At 40.5% G+C, this 23,942-nt stretch overlaps 1 protein-coding gene across 33 annotated transcripts in view; it reads left to right on the top strand.

The window, feature by feature from the left end:
- The window catches only part of MACF1 (microtubule actin crosslinking factor 1), a 321,924-nt gene that overhangs the window by 227,617 nt on the left and 70,365 nt on the right, over positions 1-23,942 (top strand). For 31 of the 33 annotated variants that reach the window (XM_070510277.1, XM_070510291.1, XM_070510290.1 and 28 more), the window contains 6 exons: positions 3,168-3,230; positions 3,892-4,130; positions 4,959-5,088; positions 6,040-6,239; positions 8,913-9,408; positions 10,109-11,580. In XM_070510277.1, coding sequence (XP_070366378.1) covers positions 3,168-3,230; positions 3,892-4,130; positions 4,959-5,088; positions 6,040-6,239; positions 8,913-9,408; positions 10,109-11,580 — 2,600 coding nt within the window. The remainder of the gene's footprint in view (positions 1-3,167; positions 3,231-3,891; positions 4,131-4,958; positions 5,089-6,039; positions 6,240-8,912; positions 9,409-10,108; positions 11,581-23,942) is intronic. The other 2 variants (XM_070510292.1, XM_070510265.1) reach the window with 1 other exon arrangement.

Here is a 23,942-nt window from a genome sequence, read left to right as displayed (position 1 = left end):
TGCAGGTTCTTAAAAATATAGTGAATAAACATCATTGTTTGCTTTGGCTTTGGTGATGACCCCTTGTTTAATAAAAGTCAGAATCGAGGTTGGATATGGGAACAAAGCAGGGTCCATAAAGCAGTCTTCCCCCTCAACCTGATCTGTTTTCCCATTTGGTATATAACGTTTCATTTTGTGAAATTCCTTCCTATGATGGGCAAAAGTAAAGGGACTAGTTGGCCCACTTAGAACTGTCAAATGAACATAGAAGGATTAAAATAGGATTTCCACCTTAAGGAGTTTCTCTCTTTTAAACATATGAATGGGATGGCTATGCATCATCTTTAGATTAGGGTCAGCCCTGGAGGACATAAGCATGCTATCTTGGCAAAGGCTAGATATTTAGGAGTCAGCACTGGTGCACCAAGGACTGGCATACTTCTTGGAAGTGGATACAAAGACTGTGTCAGATTTATGGATAATCTCTGGCTGCAAATCAAGTCTTTCAAACAAAATCCATTCTGAGTTCACAGTCACTTGCTCGTTGTTCACTGGGATCTCATAGGTTTTATCACGACTATGTTAGTACACTCGTAGTCACTTAAATAGTAAGGGAAAAGTTTACTTTCTTTTTTTCTCCTGAGAATGGCAGTGGGTTTTTTTTTGTATCCTAAAGTTTAAAGATCTCTTGGAACTACCCAAAACTGACATTTCAGGGAATTGATGATCCTTATATTTCAACACAAACCTCTAAGCTCACTGACTTATTAATGTATGACTACATCAGGAGTTGGCAAACTTTTTCTGTAAAGGGATATTTAGTAAATATTTTAGGTTTGTGAGCCATATGGTCTCTGTCAAACTACACATCTCTGCTGTTGTAGCACAAAAGCAATCACAGACAATACATAAATGAATGCGTGTGGCTGTGTTCCAGTGAAACTTTACGTACAGAAACAGGCAGAGGGGCGGATTTGGCTGGTGACTATAGTTTTCTGACTCCTGGACTAGATCAGTGGTTTTTCAAACTTTTTGAAGCAGTAGGATCTTTTTTAAAAATAAATCTCATATAAAACTCTACTATATAAAACAAATAAAAATGATATTTTGTTGGCATAAATTTCTCTTATAAGTGAATTTATAGCATTTGTCTTTTATGAAATCCAGCAGTAAGAATAGTGAGAGTATCTTAGTGAATATAAAAATTTGTAACAAGGATTTTTGGATGACAGCTTTGTCACATGACTGACTTCTCAATTTTGTTTGGTTGCATTGTATCCAGCAAATATGGTTCACACAGATAAGTAGCTGCAAATGATGACAAATGTTTTTAAAAGTTCACTTTACAATCTCAGAATACTGTTTGATTAAACTGAACTAGAAGCTTGGAAGTGGTGTAATTCTTGTTTCAAAGTTAAATCACCAAGAATATTCAAGGAGGGCTCACATTCTTTTCTTAAACATAGAAAACACCTAATACTGGCATTGAAGATAAAAACTGTCTGTAACCTGATATCATCATGGTCTGAAGTGTTAAGAATTCTATTATGACACAGTTCTACCCTGGTGAGAGCCTGCTCTGAGAAGATGTCCCTCGGCCTTTTTTGTCATTTTATTTACTGTAGGACACACGTGCTAGAGAAGAGTTTTTTGTACATGAATGGACATGTGTAGGTTTGAATATTGTAAAGTGCTAGTGAAGAGCTACAGCTCTTTCAGTGTCACTCAAAAAGAAGTTTAAACGTATGCACAGAAGTACAGGAGCTGCTTTATTCTCCCCCAAAAATCAGGGTAAATTGGTTATATCTAGTGGGTTAAGATGTAGTGTCCAATATAATTGAACATGCATGTTTTCTAGCCGTTTTTAAGTAGTTAGAAATATATCCTGAGTATTATTATTTAAACCAAACATTTACAGAGTCCCTAAAGCACCTCCTTAGGTGCTTTGAAAATCACTAGCCTGAGTGTTCTCTAAGTTCTCTTACAACTCTGAAAAACCATGAATATCCCAGTTCCTTGGATTCGTGTACCTCTCTTTGTCTCATGAAGTGCTTTCGCATACATTACCTCATTGCCTCTCAATAACCCCATGAGAGTCGACAGGATAGGTAGTATTATCTTCATATCCTAGAGAAGACATTGAGGTCTGTCCATAGATTAAGGCTCACATGCGGAGTTAGTGACAATCTTGGCTAGGACCTCCTCCTTCTAGTTGCTAGTCCAGTTTCCTTTTGGCTATCACCACACTGCAATGGGATATGATCTTTCTGTTTGATCCATTTTTTAATTGAAAATACAATAACGCTAACATTTAAAAGTTTTATAACCACTCTTTTTTTTTGTTGAAGTAATATCAGGATAATCACTAGTTTTTAATACGATCTTGCACATGAGAGTTTTATCCTGTCCTTTTGGTGTAACGTTATATCATCAATATTCTTCAGATTTCTGTGTAACCTTTATAATTACGTGATCTTGTACTTTAACTTGGGACATCCTCTGAAATACAAGGAATCAATGTCGGGGAGAAGATAGGTGAAATTGTGGTAACTAGAAACAGAACCAAAGTCTCAAAGCAGAATTTATGGGCATGTTTATGAGCCAGATTTATTAGCATTTAGAATTTTTGTCTTCTGTTTGAGGAAGAGGAGCAGAAAGTCGTAAAAGAAAAGACAAAGAATCTTCCCTTTGGAACAATATAAGAAGGGCTCGTTTTAATGTCTTTATTAAAAGAATGCTGCTTTTTATGTCCTTAATTGTACTTATTGTTCATTTTTATTATGTGGAAGAACATTGATGTTAAAGTTGAACCTTTTGGCTCTGTTATAAATTCTCATTCCAAAGTGTGTCAAATATCATTCTAAAGACTTCTTCATTTTACCAATACTTGCTTCACAAAATTAGGGCAGGGTCCAAAGAATTCAAGTTGGAGATTTAAAAAGGGAATTTGAATTTTCTCTAGAAAGCATTAGGAATCGTTACTGGTAAGGAGCTGAAACACCTTGAGTGACGCTTTGTTGCCTGGCAGCTAAAATGATTTGTCTCTTTCCATGAGTATGTTGTCTTGTGCTGTGTTAACTTCCTGAAACCTGAGCTTAAAGCAAGTACCAGAGAACAAATTCAGTGCCTGTATGTATTCCTAACACGTTTGTCTTGCCCTGTTTGTCTCTCTGTCCTTTGCTCAGGTTCCATACTGCCCTCTGTAGGAAGCTCTGTAGGCAGTGTAAACGGATACCACACCTGCAAAGGTGAGAATGCCATTTCAATAGTGCCTCTTTGTTGGGTGTGTTAGGACAGCGTTCATGTTTGCATCTGTGTATGTTTCTATATGTGTGGAAGAGCTGCTGCCAGGATGGGCATGAGGGTAAAAATCTGGGGAGAAGAAACTGTGATGCCTCTTTGCTTGGTAGCTATAGGCTAAATAGGTTGGTAGCCAGTGAAATAAAGAAAGGTACAAGGAAATACACTGGACCACTAGATAAGACCAATAAGGAAAGACCTTGAAGAAAGTATATATGAATCTTTGAATTATAAAGAAGCTATACTAGAGGTAGTCTAGTCCAGCCCTCAACCTCACAGCTGGGTGACTTGTCTGTAGTTTGGAGTAGAGGAAGCTGAAGAATGCCCCAAATCCTTCACTCCCTTCACTTCTGTTGTTCCCTTGTTTATTTAGCATTTTATTTATACATCTGAGTATTTAATACCAAAATCAGAAATCAGATTAATGAGAGCTGTTTTGCTTTGTGTGTGTAAACATCAACTTTGATGTCATTTTGCAGGAAGATAATCTCTAGTTCTCTAGAAGGAATAAGAGATACGCTTAATCCTGATGAGTAATTTAGTAGTGAGAAACCAATTGGGATGCTTGGAGAACTATTCCCAATCTGATTTCTGTTTCTATGGTACTAGATCTGACGGAGATCCAATGTGACATGTCAGATGTAAACTTGAAATATGAGAAACTTGGAGGAATACTTCAGGAACGCCATGAAAGCCTTCAGGCTGTCCTCAGCAGAATGCAGGAAGTTCAGAAGGAGGCAAGCTCAGTGTTGCAGTGGCTGGAATCAAAAGAGGAAGTCCTGAAAGCCATGGATGCTTCATCTCCAACCAAGACAGAAACAGTGAGAGCCCAAGCTGAATCTAACAAGGTACTGTTTTTATATTACCTGCATCCCAAACACTAAGAAGAAGAGACTGTTGTACCAGAGTTTCCTGCCTGAGCCCACCGACCTGAGAGTGAGATGTGGCCAACCACCCAGGCCGTGATGAGCAGCGTGTTTGACTTCCACATGACTAATATGCCTAAACTCTCCTAGAGAATTTTCTTGCCTATGAAATTAGAAATTGTTATAAATCAGATTCAGAAACAAAGCCAGATCTGTTTGCAGAAAGAGAACAGCCCTCATCAGAAGCATCAGCTCATTGAGAATGGGATCTCGTTTTCTCTATGACACTGCAAGGCAAACCATTCTCATCAAGCACCTCTCCAACTCTGGGAGGGATCTAAAGAACTGTGATTACATTTCATTCTTAAGATTGACATGTAGGAGTAGGGAAAATTGCAGGAGAAATAAGACCATGTGGAAAATCCTATAAAAACTTTTCACCAAAGTTTTTTATATTCCAATTGACCGTAGTATGTCATCTCTTCCAACTACATAAACATCATCATCATCATCATCATCTTCATCATCATATCTTGATACTTTTAGTTTATAGGAATTAATAGTTTTTTCTTATTGGGTTCTACTAATGTGTTGTACATAAAAGAAATTCAGATCCTGCCATCTAGAGTTACATTTTAAAGTAAAAATTGAAGCATAAAATTTTAGTATCTTAAAATTGTGAAACAAGTCATGGATAGAACAGAAGTAGAGCCTATAACTGCTACCCAGTCTTCTGCTTATTTCCTCCACACTCACAGCTTAATTTCCTGTCCAGAAATTTCATGGCATACATGATCTTCTTTGTCCTAGGCCTTTCTCACTGAATTGGAACAGAATTCTCCAAAAATCCAAAAAGTAAAAGAAGCCTTGGCTGGATTACTGATAGCATATCCTAATTCACAAGAAGCAGAAAACTGGAAGAAAATGCAAGAGGAACTCAGTAAGTTATCACAGGGCTGTTGCAAATTCACTAAAGTGCTTGTCTTTAAAGCAAATACAGAATTTCAGCACATCCTATAAAGCTGAAATTATTTTCAGTTAATTTTCATAAGCAAGAGGCCAGATAGGTTAGAGATTAAACCTGATTAGGAAAAAATTTAGAGTTTCCACTCAAAGTGTCAGCAGTTTGGCTTTCTTAGGAAGTTAAACTGACAATCTGTTAAAGGGAGCATTGCTGATAAAAATGAAAAATGTGAAATAGTCTAAATATTCAATGAAAGGATTAGATAAATTATGCTGTGTTCATTATATTGAACTATAAATAATATAGATGGATATTTATTGGTATAAAAAATGTATTGGCATGAAAGATATTCATAATATAGTAAGTTTAAAAACAGGCTATAAAATAATATATATAGTATAAGATATTTTACGTCCGCTTGTGTATGTGTGTATGTAGTTCTGTGCAATTTTATCCTATGTATAGTTTCATATAATCACCACCACAATCAAGATACAAAACTGTGGGCCGGCCTGGTGGTGCAGTGGTTAAGTGTGCACATTCTGCTTCTCGGCTGCCCAGGTTCGCTGGTTCGGATCCCGGGTGCGGACATGGCACCGCTTGGCAAAAGCCATGCTGTGGTAGGCGTCCCACGTGTAAAGTAGAGGAAGATGGGCATGGATCTTAGCTCAGGGCCAGTCTTCCTCAGCAAAAAGAGGAGGATTGGCAGTAGTTAGCTCAGGGCTAATCTTCCTCCAAAAAAAAAAAGATACAAAACTCTTTGTGTTACTTTAGTTAAAATTAAATGAAGGTTATTTTTAACTTAAAAAAATATTTCAGTAATGCTCCAGGGATCATCTCCTGTAGCATATTAGGAACATAATTTAGGGACCAGGCCAGTGGCTCATGAGAGTAAAGGAATACGTTTTTCTCATTTCTTCTCTACAGATTCCCGATGGGAAAGGGCCACCGAGGTGACAATGGCTCGGCAAAGGCAGCTAGAGGAATCTGCAAGTCATCTGGCCTGCTTCCAGGCTGCAGAATTGCAGCTCCGGCCCTGGCTGATGGAGAAGGAACTGATGATGGGAGTGCTGGGGCCCCTGTCTATTGACCCCAACATGCTGAATGCACAAAAACAGCAGGTCCAGGTGAGCAGCACAGCTGAATGTTCACAAGCCTGGATTTGAACGCTGCTCTCAACAAGTAGATTTCATACAACCCTGGACAAGGCATTTAATCCCTCAGAGTCTGGTTTCCTCAGTTTTATGAGGTCTCTATCATAGTTCCTGTCAAATAGTAAATGGCCAATAACTGTATTATTAATATCATTAACAGAGGCAGTAAGATGAGTGGATGTGAGAATGGGAACTTCTGACTAAATTGTAGGATCACATTTTACTTTTAACCCCCAGTTGTAGTGATCTACTTAATGCAATATCTTATATCTGCTGGCTTTACTTAAAGATCTTCTGCTGATCAAACACCCCAAAAATTGATTTACATGCCTAGCATCATAGAAATTTAGATTGGTGAAATTTTGTCACGTCCAATGAAATCCTACTAGAACCTTTTCGTGTTCTACATCTTCTCCCAAACTTGTTTCATTTCTTCTCACCATCCACCAAGTCTTGTAAGTTAAAACCAAAGAGTAGTTTTTGAAGGAACCCTTTCTTTTAGCCCCTGCATCCAATTAATTATCAAGTCCTGTTTAGTCTATTTACAAATATTTTTCTAATCCAGTGGTTTTCAAACATTTTGGTCTCAAACCCTTTTATACTCTTAAAAATGATTGAGGACCCCAAAGAGCTTGTGTTTATCTATTAATATCTATTAAAACATTGAGGAATTTTAAAAATATATAATATGTATTTATTAACTAATTTTAAAATAATAACGATAAAACTATAACATCAACATAAGTAACATTTTTATGAAAAAATAACATTTTCTTCAGTGGCCCAGAGTTTTGCCGGTTCAGATCCTGGGCGCAGACATGGCACCGCTTGTCAGGCCATGTTGAGGTGGCATCCCACGTGCCACAACTAGAAGGACCCACAACTAAAATATACAACTATGTACTAGGGGGACTTGGGGAGAAAAAGCAAAAAAAAAATTAATACAAGTGGCATTGTTTTATATCTTTGCAAATCTCTTTAATGTCTGGCTTAATAGAATATTCTCATAGATTTTCATATAGCTTTTGCATTCAGTCTGTTGCTATATCAGATGTCATGTAGCCTCTGGAAAACTCCATTGAACATTCATGAGAGAAGAAGAATTTAAAAAGGCAAATAACATCTTAGTATTATTATGAAAATAGTTGTGACCTCATGGACTCCCTGAAAGGACCTAGGGATTCCCAGGGGCCCCTGGACCATAATTTGAGAACCAGTTTTCTAATCCTTCTCTTCTCTTCTTTCTAAATACCTTAGGTAGACTTGATCTCAGGCTTATACCACTGTTGCAACATCCTTCTAATGGACTTCTTTGTCTAGTCTATCCTCCACACAATTATCAAATCTCTGTCCTCCACACAATTATCAAATTATCTTCTTAAATCATATATCTGAATATATGAAAATGCTTCAGTGGTTCTTGGCTGGCTGTTGAACAAAGTCCAAATACCAGCTCAGTGTGGTACATGAGGCTTTTCACAATCTGGTCCCAGTTTGTCTCACCAGCCTCATTTCCAACTCTTCCCCCATATATCCAGATTTCTACCCACACCAGATAATGTGTTCTTTCCCAAACACCCCACACTCATACAGCTCTGTGCCTTTGCTAATCATAGGCCCTCACCCTGAACCAGGCGTACTCTCTGCTCACTTGGAAAGCTCCTACATATTTTTTATTGTGTCCTCTGTGAAGCCTTTCCTGATTTCTCTCTTCTACTATTGTCATCCCCTGCAGAGTTAATCATCTTCACTCCTTGCTTTCACAGTTCCGTGTTCACATCAATGTTTTATCATTTTTACTTTTGCTACATTCTATTATTGTTCATTTTTTACACATCTGTTTTTCCTTGAGGTCATGTCTTATTTATTTTTGTATAGCATAAGTGCTGAGTACTTTCCATAAATTTTCTTATTTAATCCATACAACAGCCAAGATAAATCCTTTACTATCGTCATTTTACAGATGAGGAAGCTGAGATTTGGATAACTTTTAAAAACTTGCCTAAGTTTATACAGCTAGTGAGTGATAGAGTCAGCATTTTAACCCACACAATCTGACTCCAGAGCCTGTAAGCAATCTTCTTTGTTGAGTGAAGCAGTGGATAGAAAAGAGTAAAAAGTCATGGTACTTGCTTTAAAGAAGCTCATTATCTAATTGCACTGTATTGTAATGTACAGATTGTATGTGCTGGTGGAATTCTGAGAATGAAACTAAAAAAAACAGAGGTATTGAGAGCTGAAATGACAAGCCCAGCCGGTAATATAGCTGGCTCTGGAACCAAGGGTCCCAGACACCCAATTCAGAGGCCTGGGTTTTGCCTGGCAAAGCTGATAAGTACCAATCCAGAAAACAAACTTTGCTTTCCCAACCAAGGCTAACCTTAGTAACTAATGTTGAAACAGTATAGGACAAAGGAGAAAAGAAAGAAAGTAGACACAATCATTGATTCTTGCAAAACAAATTTTCGTTAAGCAATTGTTATAAGTGATACTACGTTTTCCTAGTACTCTGGTTCTTGGAGTTTTCTGATTTAGTTTCAAAAGGAATTGGCACTACTTGGCACAACCCAAAATCGGTTTTTGTTTTGACACTGTTTTTAGGTCTGTCTTTTCTCTTTAAACATCTTGCTGTCATTTCTATTACAGTTTATGCTGAAGGAATTTGAAGCACGCAGGCAACAGCATGAGCAGCTGAAAGAGGCAGCTCAGGGCATCTTAACAGGCCCTGGAGATGTCTCTCCATCCACCAGCCAAGTACAGAAGGAACTCCAGAGCATCAATCAGAAGTGGATTGAGCTGACTGACAAACTTAATTCCCGTTCCAGCCAAATTGACCAAGCTATTGTCAAAAGCACTCAGTACCAGGAACTGCTCCAGGACTTATCAGAGAAGGTGAAGGCAGTTGGACAGCGACTGAGTGGCCAGTCAGCCATCAGCACCCAACCTGAGGCTGTGAAGCAGCAATTGGAGGAGACCAGTGAGATTCGATCTGATGTGGAACAATTGGACCACGAGATTAACGAGGCGCAGACACTCTGCGATGAACTTTCAGTGCTCATTGGTGAGCAGTACCTCAAGGATGAACTGAAGAAGCGTTTGGAGACAGTTGCCCTGCCTCTCCAAGGTTTAGAAGACCTTGCAGGTGAGTTGGGGTGAGGAACACACTGCTGCCATTATTAGTGGCAAGCCAAAAAAAGAAGTGGGTTAGTGGTAGTCCCAAGAATCTAGGGTGACTCTGAAGTAATCTTGGGACTCGGAATATTATTACTCTATCCCTTTGTCCAGGCTACAGTAAAAACTGCTGTGGTTATTACACATTGATTGGGCGGTAACAATATGTGACTCTTTACATAGCATAATCCTAGAGATAAGAGTACTAATATAAAGTCGGCAAGTAGGTAGAAATTTATGCTCATAGATGTACATATAGGTGGAGTTACACACATACTTTCACTGATACTCACTTATTTTCTTTATACCAGGCGCATACACACACACATATACCATATATACGAAATTAGAACATGTTCTGGTCTTCTTATGATGGCCTTGTACGAGAAAAATTTTGTTATTAATTCGTTCCTCTTTTTCTAGAAATATCTATGTCTTTTTACCAACTTAAAGGTAAAAGTTTACTTTTGTTACTCAGATCACCTTACAAGGTTGACGTGAGTATTAAATAACATATAGTATATGAAGGAGCCTAGCTATGTGCTTCTTTTATGGTAGGCCCTCGATTAATGTTAGTTTCCTTTGCCTATGATTAGCACATATACCATCAGCAAACATTTTAAGTGCCATGTTCAGACTTGATTGATTTAAATCTGATTTTCTCATTTCAGCTGATCGCATGAACAGACTCCAGGCAGCTCTTGCCAACACCCAGCAGTTTCAGCAAATGTTTGATGAGCTGAGAACCTGGTTGGATGACAAACAAAGCCAGCAAGCAAAAAACTGCCCAATTTCTGCAAAATTGGAGCGGCTACAGTCTCAGCTACAGGAGAATGAAGAGTTTCAGAAAAGCCTTAACCAACACAGTGGTTCCTATGAAGTGATTGTGACTGAAGGAGAGTCTCTGCTTCTTTCTGTACCTCCTGGAGAAGAGAAAAAAACTTTACAAAACCAGTTGGTTGAACTCAAAAACCATTGGGAAGAGCTTAGTAAAAAAACTGCAGACAGACAATCTAGGCTCAAGGACTGTATGCAGAAAGCTCAGAAATATCAGTGGCATGTGGAAGACCTTATGCCATGGATAGAAGATTGTAAGGCCAAGATGTCTGACTTGCGAGTCACTCTGGATCCAGTGCAGCTAGAGTCCAGTCTCCTGAGATCAAAGGCTATGCTGAGTGAGGTAGAAAAGCGCCGCTCCCTGCTAGAAATACTGAACAGTGCTGCTGACATTCTGATCAATTCTTCAGAAACGGATGAGGATGATATCCGGGACGAGAAGGCTGGAATCAACCAGAACATGGATTCCATTACAGAAGAGCTACAGGCCAAAACAGGGTCACTTGAAGAAATGACCCAGAGGCTCAAGGAGTTCCAGGAAAGCTTTAAGAATATTGAAAAGAAGGTTGAAGGGGCCAAACACCAACTTGAGATCTTTGATGCTCTAGGCTCTCAAGCCTGTAGCAACAAGAACCTAGAGAAGCTAAGAGCTCAGCAGGAAGTGCTGCAGACCCTGGAGCCTCAGGTAGACTATTTGAGGAACTTCACTCGGGGCCTGGTAGAAGATGCTCCAGATGGATCTGATGCTTCCCAGCTTCTACATCAAGCTGAGGTCACCCAGCAAGAGTTCCTAGAAGTGAAGCAAAGAGTGAACAGTAGTTGCATGACAATGGAAAACAAGCTGGAGGGGATTGGCCAGTTCCACTGCCGAGTCCGAGAAATGTTTTCTCAATTGGCAGACTTGGATGATGAGCTAGATGGCATGAGTGCTATCGGCAGAGACACTGACAGTCTCCAGTCCCAAATTGAGGATGTAAGGCAGTTCCTTAACAAAATTCAAGTCCTCAAGTTAGACATAGAGGCCTCTGAAGCAGAGTGCCGACAAATGCTGGAGGAAGACGGGACTCTGGACTTGTTAGGTCTCAAGAGGGAGCTAGAAGCCCTGAACAAACAGTGTGGCAAACTGACAGAGAGGAGTAAAGCTCGTCAGGAACAGCTAGAGCTGACGCTGGACCGTGTGGAGGACTTCTATAGGAAATTGAAAGTACTCAATGACATGACCACAGCAGCAGAGGAGGGAGAGGCCCTCCAGTGGGTAGTGGGGACTGAAGTGGATATCATCAACCAACAATTAGCAGACTTTAAAGTAAGTCTTGCCCTTGCTTTTAAATCTTTTTCCATCTAATGTGTATGTTTCTTTTCTTGTAACTTGGAAACCAATTGAGTATGCATCTTAACTTCTGTCCCTGGTTTCATTAGTCTCACTTCCACCACCATCAAAACACACTGGAGACTAAACAGTCTCTTGGACTTCTGAGCAACTGGTTTGAACATTTTGCTATTGTAATTTATTTCAGTGTTTATAACCAATTAAGGGTATAGAAAGAAATGTCCAAACCTTATCTTTTACTCTAAGAATCCCTTCTTGTGATTTCTTGAGTTTCAAATTAACTGATTTTTGTAACAGCAGTGAATGTTTCTTCAGGTCCCTGTTTTTCAAATTGAGGTATGAGAAGCTGTAAGATAAACCTGGGCTCATCTTCCCAAAGTCTTGATTTTTTTTTTTTTTTTTTTTTGAGGAAGATTAGCCCTGATCTAACATCTGCTGCCAATCCACCTCTTTTTTTGCTGAGGAAGACTGGCCCTGAGCTAACATCCATGCCCATCTTCCTCTACTTTATATGTGGGATGCCTACCACAGTATGGCTTGCCAAGCGGTGCCATGTCCACATCTGGGGTCTGAACCAGTGAGTCCTGGGCCACCTAAGTGGAACATACGAACTTAACTGCGGCAGCCCCCAAAATCTTGATTTTTTTCACAGATTTCGAGGGAAAATTATTGATGTATTATCGATGTATTATGAAATAAAATGCAAAATTCTCATGAATTATTAAGATAAAACATGACACTTCAAAGAAATTTGGGGGGCCGGCCCTGTGGCCGAGTGGTTAAGTTCGCACACTCTGCTTCAGCGGCCCAGGGTCTCGCCATTTCAGATCCTGGGTGTGGACATGGCACCGCTCATCAAGTCATGCTGAGGCGGTGTCCCACATGCCACATGTAGAAGGACCCACAACTAAAAATATGCAACTATGTACCCGGGGGCTTTGGGGAGAAAAAGGAAAAATAAAATCTGAAAAAAAAGAAATTTTGCACTTACAGCAAGTAGTGCTTAAGACTAACACCTCAGACTCCTCAAGAGTCCAAGTTTGCTACCTACAGGAGAGTGTGAGAAGTGCTACCTTAGTTGAAAATGTTTTAATCCTTTGCCTGAGTCAGAATTTCCAGTCCTGAGATTTTGTGAGTCTAAATTAAAACAACTGGGGAAGATGAGAGGAGTTGACTCAAAAGTGCAAATTTGCCAGGTCAGGGGCTTGGAACTCTTAGGACTGTCTGTTGGGTCTTGGCTCTCACTGCATGAGCCTTTCACCCTAAGAGTTCCCTTTTTTGTAAATACCTAGAAGTGCCTCACTCCACTGTGAAGGCCTCTCTGCTGCTGTGTCCTTCTTGGTGCATGGAGTAGATTTGGAAAGGATACTTCCAGCACTTTATTTCCATCACTAGTGTTCATTAGTCCCACTTACACAGTTCACAGTCCTGCCATTAGAGTTAATTTGTTCTCTCAGGGCCCCTGCCTGTCAGGATTCTTTCTGTTAAAAACATAGATGGAGAGATGGTATTGTCACCAGGTCAGAGCCATCTGGTCCCGAGAAAGGTCACAGATTTGTAGACGAGATCCAGGTGCAGAAAGGTGGCTGTTTCAGAAGGGCCCCTCTAGCTTAGGGAATGTCCAGCATGAAAGTGAAACGTTGGCTGGACGCCCCTAACTGTGTTTGGAGATAGTGCAGTTTGGAACAACACAAGTCATCGTATTTCTTGAGGCACCCAAATAAGGAAAGTGTAGGTAGAGAAAATTCACACCCATGAGCTCACGTGTGTTGCTCTTAGGAACTGCCACACCTCTATTCCAGTGGCGGAGTGGCCTTCCCTGCTTCACTGTGTACACTTTTCTTTCCTCTTCCATTGTAAGTCCTCGAAAGCAGAGCCTCTCTTCTACAGGCACGCTGTGTTTATCCAACTTACTCGGATCCAGGTTACTTAGAATTAACTGTCTAACTAACTAAATGAATTTCTTAGTAAACTGAAGCTTATCCTTTTACGCTCCAAAATAGTTTTATCAAACTAGATTCTGGTTTATATGGGAATTATTTTAAATTTTGTTTGCCTAATTTTCTAAATACTATATTGTGCATGATTTATTTTGTGTGTGTGTGAGTGCAGGTTAGCATTACTGAAAAGATTATACTATTTTCTACTATGGTGATATCCTCAAGGAAATTAGAGACATTTGGGGCTGCTTTGTTTAGATGTTCCTAAATGACTGTGCAGTTTGAATTCTGTATTGAAGCTCTTGTTTTGGGCCTCTACGTTGTCGTACTGATTGGATTGGAGGTTTGTATATATAGGGTGGAGGTCTAGTTTCTTTTTTTTCCCTGTTACCCTGATATCAGGTATTATTTCTTACTGCTATTACTTGTCACTGCTGTGACTAGGTCTGCCTTTAGCAGTCTATCTTTTCCTTCTAATCTTCAGTGAGCTAGAAAATGAAGTAAACAGACCTGTTAAAATTGCATTACATATGAACTAGAATATAAAAAAGAGTTCACAAGCAGGCATATATAGTGTTTGGATTTGAGGACAAGTAATCATTTACTTTTCACTTGATCCTTGGTTTCTAGAGATATTCTGAATTTTGATGTTTCTGGAAGATTTTAAGAAATGATTGGACATTACCATGTTTTATTTGTATCCTAGTAGCATTCAGAGTTCAGTAGCTGCTTGGTTGCTTGTGATAGTAGACTTGTTTCACTGATTTCTAAGAATAAGCCTCCTACCAGCAATGGGAGGTAAAGGCTGGGACGAGACACTGATCAGCTGGTCACCTGCAGAGTGTGTTTATCTGCAGGGGCCTGGTGTTGACAAGGCAAGATTAGAAGAGTGAGAGAGGGAGGGTGGTGAAGTTGTGTGCCCTGTGTGTATTCTCTTCAAGTTGGGGGTGCAGATCAGAAGTCTGGTTCTGTAGGTCCATCTTATAAAGTCAAAGGCTTTGGGGAGAATTTTTGCCTCCCCTCAGCAAAGGTCTTTGGTCAGAAGGGGAAGAGCATACTCCTAGCTTAGCTCATGCTGAGCTCATGGGAAGTGAAAACAATAAGAGGGGAAAAGCTCTGTGGACAGTTCCACAGTCCCCTTGAGGCTGAGTAAGAGAAAGGTCTTTTGGGACCCATTCTGAGGACTGAGTCATTTTCATGTTTTGAGTGTTGAGTTCCTGGGTTAATGTGTTCTATAATCCAGCAGTAGATTAATCTTCCCTCTCACCAGCAGCAGACCAGATTTGTAAAATGTGAGTCTGCTTTCAGATTCAAATTGTTTTTAATAAGGAAAAAACAGTTGAAAATAAATATTAAGAAACAGCATTAGCGTTAACTTTTCAGCTCTTTTCTTTTTATAATGAGATCACGCTCTCAGCACAGAATCCGGTGAAGAGAAGAGGATATGAATCTGTGAGACAGGAATGTGGTTCTGCTTTGACCTAGCTAAAACTCTGCTGGGTATGGTCAGAATAAACAGATGAGTCAAATCTGTGGAGAAGCCCAGGCGGACTTGGGACAGTGCAGTAGTGCTGATAAATGCATGGAAAAGCATTTAGCCTGTGGGAAGAATTGTTTCCTCCTTAAATAAATGTGAAAAACTGAAAGTCATCATTCCTAGAAGAGGCTTTTCCCTCGATTACTTCTGAATAATTGATAGAATCTGGTCAGCCAGTGAGGATCTATCAGATGGGAATGGAAGAGAGTCCTTTCTCACTCTAACAGGCAAAGACCTCAAACCTTCCTGAGTTAGGTGCTTTACTGGGTTCAGCTCTCTGTTGGAAGCAGAAAAGAAGAAGCCATTCCTGAAATCACAAATGAGAATATTGAGCATGTTTTCAGAAAATTGGAAGGAAAAGACTTTGGCTAATCTGTTCAGGAAATTCCGTTTTCCTGAACAAGAGAGTCTCTGATTATTGAGGAAAAGGAATTGAATGTACATAACAGGAGACAAACAAGAAAGGAGGGACCTTTATTTCACTGAAACTTAAGCCAAAGAATTGCCCCAGGGTGACTTTCCTGGGAAAGGTAGAAAATGACTGGAAATTTAGAGAAGAAATCTATTAAGTCTCATAATAACAAGAGGCTTTCCTCATTTTGAAATTCCCTATGTGGGTTTTGTAGTCAAGGATTGAGGTCTTTCTGAGTCTTAAACCGGCCTCTCCTTTGCACCCCCCTCATGAACCACGCTGGCCTCTCAGTCAGGAAGCTTGTGGTGGTTTTGGCATCATACTGGTGGGCAGTAACAAGAAACCTGGATGCACCTCTTGCATTCCATATTTCGTATGTATTTATATTTACTAGGTGTTTAGGCTAGGCTTCAGACTTGGCACTCTACTCAGTGATGAGGGAGAAAGAACAAGTGGGGAAAATGGAAACGTTTTTATAGTAAGTAGGTTTCACAAAGATTCACCTCATCTAATGGAACACTTGAAGTATGCAAGCCAGTGGGTCTTTTCCTTCTTTGTCTTTGAGGCTGGGCTGGTGGGATATAGGTGAGGCAGCAGGCTTCCTTAGCACTGTTCTCAGTCCTCATGCAGGTTGAGTAGAGCCCAGGGTCAGGGGCTGCATGCACTTGCAGCTTCTGTCTAGACGCCTCAGTATCCTACTATGAATATGAAGCCAGAACAAGAAAGCCCTGTAAACCTCTTCTTTTGATTTTCTCCCTCATGGTAAGCAAGCTTAGGCTTCCCTATGGCACTTGTGAAAACTCTTGGAAGACAGGGCCTGACATGAAGCTGAGAGACCGCAAATTTGCACATAGATACTTACTCCTTCCTTTCAAATAATTACAAAGACAGTGTCAGCCCATCTACAGTTTTGCCAGTTAGAGTCACTAGAGAATAAAACAAATGAGGTCAGCATTATCTATCTGCCCTTGGAGAGAAAGGAAATCACACTTGATATGACCTGTCTGTCACCTGGAGGATTAGGTATCTCCAGCTTTACAGCAGCCAAGATAAGTTGAGTAGGCACCCCCACCCCCACCCCCACTTTGTGCTGGCCCTTGGTCTGTCTTGGTTTTTCTTTTTTGGTGAGGAAGTTTGGCCATGGGCTAACATCTGTTGCCAATCTTCCTCTTTTTGCTTGAGGAAGACTGTCATTGAGCTAACATCTGTGCCAGTCTTCCTCTACTTTGTATGTGGGTCACCACCACAGCATGGCCCAATGAGCAGTGCATAGGTCCATGCCTGGGATCCACACCTGCAAACCCTGGGCCACCAAAGTGGAGCGTGCAAACCCAACCACTATGCCACCAGGCTGACCCCTTGGTCTTTTTTCTTTCTTCCCTAAACAAGATTACTCCAGTAGGAAATACTAGGGTCCAGTGAAGTAGAGAGAATGCCTTAGAACATTCTCAACCTCAGCACTCTTGACCTTTGGGGCTGCATAATTCTTTGTTGTGGACAGTGTCCTGTGCATTGTAAGATGTTTAGTAGCATCCCTGATCTCTACCCACTAGATGCCAGTAGCAGCCCTTCCCCAGTGTGGCAACCAAAAATGTCTGTAGTTGTTGCCAAATGTCCCCTGGAACCACTGCCCTAGAAAAAAATTGCCACCTGTATGTGGGAAACTTAGGATTCAGTTGGAAAAGGTGCTTGTCGATTAAGTTAAATGTTTATGTAGCAAGCAGCCTTCTGACCATGTGATTATGACTGTGTGGTAGCAACAACTGCCTCTAAGTCAGCCTTCCTTTAGGCCAGGCCCTGGAGTCTTTATTTCTCCTAGTGCTAATCTGTGCCTGGTTTAAAATCTCCTGGTCACTTTCCCTGGCATCTGCAGCTTGTTTTGTGTAGAGCTGTTGACGCAGGTGTTTGGTTGATGATGTATTTCTAAAGAGAAGAGGAACTGCCTTTATGGAAATACCTCAGGGAGCTTCCTTGTTCTGTGCCTTTAAGGGGAGACTATGGTCTGTCAGTTGTTCTCCTAGCGCAGAGCCCAGGAGCTCACAGTTCCGCTGCTGGTATTTATAACCCTTATGTGACCCCCCTCCCACCCCACCCTGCAAAGAATTCCAGTGCTCTGTAATAATCCTCTCCACCCTCACTGTAGCAACAGGGTGGGGAGAAAGTGAAGGAGCCTTGAAGGCCTTTAAATTTGCTTCACGTTGAACTTTTTCCAGCTGCATTTTAAAGTATTGCCATTAGTATTTAAATATCAGCATCACAAGCAAAATCCCAAGATTGCAGCTGTTACATCATCCTAAAGGAGCCTCATGCCTCAGCAAAGGTAGTAAAATCAAATGGAAGGTCGTCCAGAAAGCGTTGATGGATTTCACAAAAATCTGTCTGGAAATTGTGATAGCAAGGAAAGATTTTCAAGCAACAAATGGATATATCCTCAATCAGAATAAAGGACTGAGCAGTTTGAGTTTACTGAAATTCTTTGCATACAGTGTCAGCATTTGCAACTAAGATTCATCATATATGATTTTGTACAAGAAGGAAGAAAAATATGTTTCTAGAAAAACTAGAATTTACCCTATGCAGAACATGTGTTTATTGTGTTGAAGTATTTGATTAGTGAACATGGTTGAGATAAGCACAGACTTGCAGAACAGGCCTCTTTCTCTCGCTGTGTCTAGAAATGCACGGTAAGTGGTCTCAGCCTTAGCCTAGTCCTGAGCTTCAGGAAAATCCCAGGTACTTTCAAGCCAGCTGTCTGACACAGGAGCTGTCAGCTGTGAGCCTCTGGGAGGTGTGAGGAAATGCTTTGAAGGGCATTGCATTGTTAGAGTTGGTTGGTTCACCAGGAACAAAATCAGTCCCACAGGGAGGCGTGTCAGGTCACTGCACCAAAGCATCACGGCACCAAAGGGCTTTCTCCTGCCAGATGAATTCTTCCCTAGTCTCAGCTGTCCTGGTTGGAAAAACCTAGCTATGGGGAGAATGTGCTCCCTCCCCACCTTCCTTAATACTTTGCCACTGCCACCACCGAGCACTTTTCAAATACCAGTCTCTATTATTGACTGGAAGATTAATGGGATACACTTATTCCCTAGGCCTTTACAAGCTGTTTTCCTACCACCAATATTGTGATTTGAATGTGGACCTTTCACATCTTTGTCCACAGGGCAATGACAATAAGGGCTACATGGTGGTGGTGCATGGATCCCTGTGTCGGGGTTAAGGGGAAGGGGCTTCATAGTCCTTTCAGTCCATTCGTAATGGGCACTTGCTCTGTGCCAGTCCTTGTGGTGGGTGCTGGGGTCTCAGATAGTCTCTAGTTAACAGTATAGTATGGCAAAAAGACACAGAGAATTGCAGTGGTTGTGTTGTAGTATGAGTGCAGTGAGAGACCTAAATCTAAATGACTATAATCCTAAACCCCCCCCATAAGTCAGACATTTAAAATTCCATTTGCAGATAAGAAAACTGAGACTTGAAGATGTTAAAGTAACTTGTTCAAGCCACATAGCATGTAAATGTTAGAGCTGGGACTGGAAAGGTCTATTTGGCACCAAAGCTCATGTTTGACCAGTGGTTCTCAAAAGGTAAGCAGTTTTGCCCCTTGGGGACATTTGACAATGTCCAGAGACATGTTTTATTTTCACAACTGGGGGGGCTGCTACTGGCATCTGGTGGGTGCTGCTAAACATCCTATAGTACACAGGATGGCCCCTTACACCAAAGGATTATTCAGCTCGTTTCTAGCAGGATGAGGAGTTTAATATTTTGCTCTCTTTAGATTCCATGACAAGTAAGAGTTAACTCATGAAATAGTTCCACCACCTGGGGAAGCTTCCTGGTGGAAGCTTTTTTCAAAATTTAGTTAGGAAATAGAGTTGGTTCCAAGAGTGACTTATACAGATGCGTTAGATAAAGTCAGGATCTTGGTCAACTAATTTGAGTCAGTGGCTAAAGAATTCTCTCCATGCTTGACCAGTCCCCACCCTACCCTGCCACAAGGCTCCTGCTGTGGAAGTCAGTCAGCTGTGTATCTCAAGCTGCTTCCTGTAGGGTGTGTTCTGGAACGGCATCATCCCCTGCACCAGCTGGGAGTACTGATCTTGGTGTGATTTTATCAGACTCTGTCTCTGTTGAGCCTTGCTGTTTGGAACAAAGGATCCTCTGTTAGGAATGCAGAGAGCTAGTGTGATTGGACAGCCAGCGTGTATGCACATGGTTCCCACAGAAAAAACAGACATAAATTATGCTGTAGCCTTCTAAAACTTGGGCCTCCAACATGGTTTTCCCTTAGCTTCTGTCTGTATTCACCCTTCTTTCTGTGAGTGTTTGTCTTTGCCCCAGATCAATGCAGGAGCCATCTGATCTGATGGATTAAATGGTGGCATCCTTCAGAACTGGTCTAAAACTGTGCCTCCATCTTTTCCTTCCCCAGTCTTGGAAACTACATTTTTGATTCCCATTATCTTTCCAGTCTTATTTCCAATATAGACTATCCGTTCCATCCACTTATCCCAAACACTCCTTATTCATTTTACCTGTTTGATTTCTACCCATACCTGAAGGCTTAGTTCAAGTCCCATTTCTCCACAAAACCTTCTTGATCCCCCCAGCTCACTACTTCTATTTTCTTAAATCACTTAATATGTGTAACTCATTTGGCCTTCATCATTTACTGCTTAATTTTGGTGCTTTCTGATTATATATATTTGTCCTATTTCTCACCTCAATAAATCCATTTTTGTGTCTCTCAAGGTAGTTAGCATGTTGGCATATACGTAGTTGGAGATTTGTGACTATTTGACTGATTGGATGAATGCTCTTTATTTCTCATAAGCCATGTAAGCCTTAGGATTCAAAATGCTGTCTACTCTGCAACACTTGAGAGAGATATCCTTGGTGTCCTGAGAAATTCTAATCCTAGTCTGGATTCCTCACTTCTCCATCTTGCCTCTGGGCTCTCTTCCTTCTCTAACAGTTAGCTTATGTTAAAGGAACGTAATTTCTTGTCAGTGTTAGCCTGAACAAAGCAAAACTAAGAAAGAAATTTGCTACTTTAGATGCACTTGAAGAAAGCCAGATTCTGAAATATCGTCTTGTAGTTACCTGTCACTTTAGAGTCACTGTCATTTACTCAACTAGTTGACAGTTAAACAAAATCCTCATACTTCATTCAGTTTGGTGTGGTGAAAAGAATTGAATAGGAGTTTGAGTCAGAAACATGCAGCTTTGAATTCTGACTCTGTCATTTACTAGCTGAGTGACCTTGGGGGAAATCATTTAACCTCTCTGTATAGTTATTTCACCTATAAAATGTGAACGATGGTAAATCACACCTTTAGGGGTTTTATGAGAATTAAATGAAGTGATGTAGATGAAAGCACTAGGCATATATTAAGTGCTCAATAAATTATAATATCCTTTTATTTAAAAAAGTTTATCCAGACATACAAATTAGAATATTATGAAATCTTTTTAATGAGAAAAGTTATGCCCTTTATGCTTGAGGATGATCATTCTCCGGAAGACTTGATCTAAGCCCAAGCACCAGATTAGATTTTTCCTCTTGGAAAAATGGAAATTATGAAGATAAGGTAAAATTAGTTTGATGACAGCAGTGAAACAAATGGATGGACAAACAGCCTTCCTCAGCAGTTTTGGTGGGGAACAAGTCCGGAGCTTGTTTCTAACCCTAGAGCAGCAATACATAGGTGGGTTTAGGTCATGACTCCTTAATACAGCTTTAAGTATTATATATATACACATACATACATATACATGTGTTTTTATTAATTTATTAATTTATATCAGATCCCACAACCAGCAAGTTTCTCTGAGACCATTTTGACCTTGGTTTATGTGCTCTACAAATCAGTGTTATTTTCCTATCATTAACCAGAATTAACCAGAAGCCATTATCAGCTCAGTGACTTCTCCAGTTACTCAGAGTTACCCATCAGATCAGCTTTAATGATCTCAGGGTCCTTGGCCTAATTAGCTTTTAACATACACCATCTTATCTTCCTTTGTTGCCATACATTGGCGACTACCAAGTCAGCATCTTTGGGAGTGATACCTCTTAATATTAATCAATCTTTAATTAAAACATTGAAATGTGAGGGAAAAAAGTATCGGCTTAATTTCAGAGGAAAGCAGCTTAAAAACACAGATATAATTAATCTCTCCGCCAAGCATATATACCAGATCAAGATGTTTTACAGGAAAGCTTTAATTCTTCACAGTTTCAGCAAATACGTGTCTCTAATATTTGGTTACATGCATATATGAGTCAAGGGAAGAAGATGATAAGAATTCATGTTGAATTTATTGCATCCATTCAACTGAACCATTTTAATATCTCTGTCATCTTTCAATTCACTCCCAAAGTAAGAGCTCTAATTTTGGTCTAATTCTTTAAATTCAAACCTAGGTTGTTGTTTGTAATCAATGATAAGAACTGCTTTAGTCACAAAATGAAAGAGACAGTTTGCAGAAATCTCTTCCCTCTATAATATTTATTCTACCTCCTTTTCTAATATTGGAGAGAGGACTCCTACAGCAAAATTCCTTGGAGATTCAACCCAGGGACCTGTTTCATAGAAATAGCCGAGCAACTTTGTGAAGTTGTTAATTTGTGAAAGTTGTGAAGTCATGCAACCCTGGAACTGGAAAGACTACTCTGAGTCCCAAGTGAAAGCCCACATGGTCACTACTCAGGAAAGTCTCTCCTGAACCTCTGGGCACATCACGCGCCTTGACCCAGGCTCTCATAGCACTGTTTGCTCTTCTTTCAGAGAACTTACCACAATTAAATTAAAATGAATGTCTCCCCTACTAGAATGCTGGCTCCTGACCATGTCTTCCTCATCACTCTCTCCCTTAGTGCCTGGCATAGTTTAGGGCACATAGTAGACCCCATAACTATTTGTTGAACAAATGAAAAGAATCAAGGATACACCTTGTGAAATTGCTTGGCTTAAGAAGACAGGTAGAGGAGCCCAAAGAGACAAAGAAGGACTGGTTAGAAAGGTAGCATCAGGATAGCACAGTGTCATGGAAGCCGAAAGCACAGAGCCTCAAGAAGAAGGGGGAACCAATACTTACTTTCTCACCACTGCTTATCCTTAACTCCCTATAATCTGATCCAACCCCCACACTGCGCTGCAACTGTTCTCTTAGACGTATTCGCTGTCTTCCTAGCTGCCGAATCTAGTGGCCTTGTCTAACTCATTGTCCTCCTCATTCATTATGCAGCATTTAACATCCTATCTCCTTTCTTAAAGCCCTCCTGTCCATTTACTTTCCTGACATTGTACTCTCTCCATTCTCTTCTCTGACTGCTTTTCTTTCTTTTTTGGTTTGTCTTCCTACCTCCCAAACATGTGGTTCCTGAAATTCTCTCATCTGCCCTCTTCTCTCTCCACAGTTAACCCTAGGATGTCCAGCCCTTCTCTATTCGATGGAAGAAGGCCTCCAAATCTGTATCTCTACCCCGAACTTCAATCTTGTATGTGCGAGGCCTTTCTGGACACCTCCACATGGGTAGCCTTTGAGTACTTCACACTCAGTATGCTCTAAATTGAATGTATTATCTTCTTCACCTATTGTCTTCCTCCCCTCTTCTGTCTTACAGTACTGCTGTGCCCTCAGTAATCCAAGAGTAATACCACAGCGTAATTTTACGTTTATTTTCCCCCCTCACCTCTACCTTCTATCTGGTCACTTGTGAAATCCAGATATTCTGCCTCCACAATTCCTTTCAGAGCCCCTTCCTCATTTCACAGTCCCTTCCTCATTTTCATGAGTCCAAGTTGTTACCTCTGGCCTAAACTGTATAATCCTTGTAACTGCATCTACAATTTACATTCTATACAGATTGACACCAATGCAATATCTGCAGACCTAAGCTCAGATCTTGAGAGCCTGGGTATTTAATAGCTGTGTTACTTTGGACAAGTGAGTTTACCACCCCAAACTTCATTTATAAATTAAGGATTTGCATTTTTTAAATGAGGTAATATATTAAACGGTAGCTGAACGAGCACACAGTTCCAAATTCTTAGGAAACTTTCCACACACTACTCAATAACTGTCATAACTCCTGGGTAAGTTTAAATAAGTAAATCTTGATGTAGTAATGGTTTTCTGAAAAAAGCATAAATTCTTGCTTGGCATTCAAGGGCCTTGGTGAACTGGCCTTGAGCTACTTACCATTCTGACCTCTCATTTTTCCCTTTTATACACCCTGTACTTAAGCCACGCTGATTTTGAATTTGCTTCTTTTAGGGTCCCTGCCTCTTTAGGTTTCCTGCGTCTAGCCTTTCACTTAGAAATCCTTGTCTTGGGGCTGGCCCAGTGGTTAAGTTCGCACGTTCCGCTTCTCGGCGGCCTGGGGTTCGCTGGTTCGGATCCCAGGTGCGGATGTGGCACCATTTGGCACACCATGGCTCTG

This window comes from Equus asinus, chromosome 5 (genome assembly GCF_041296235.1).
Source record: "Equus asinus isolate D_3611 breed Donkey chromosome 5, EquAss-T2T_v2, whole genome shotgun sequence".
Classification (NCBI taxonomy): Eukaryota; Metazoa; Chordata; class Mammalia; order Perissodactyla; family Equidae; genus Equus; species Equus asinus.
This window is presented reverse-complemented; position numbering and strand designations above follow the sequence as displayed.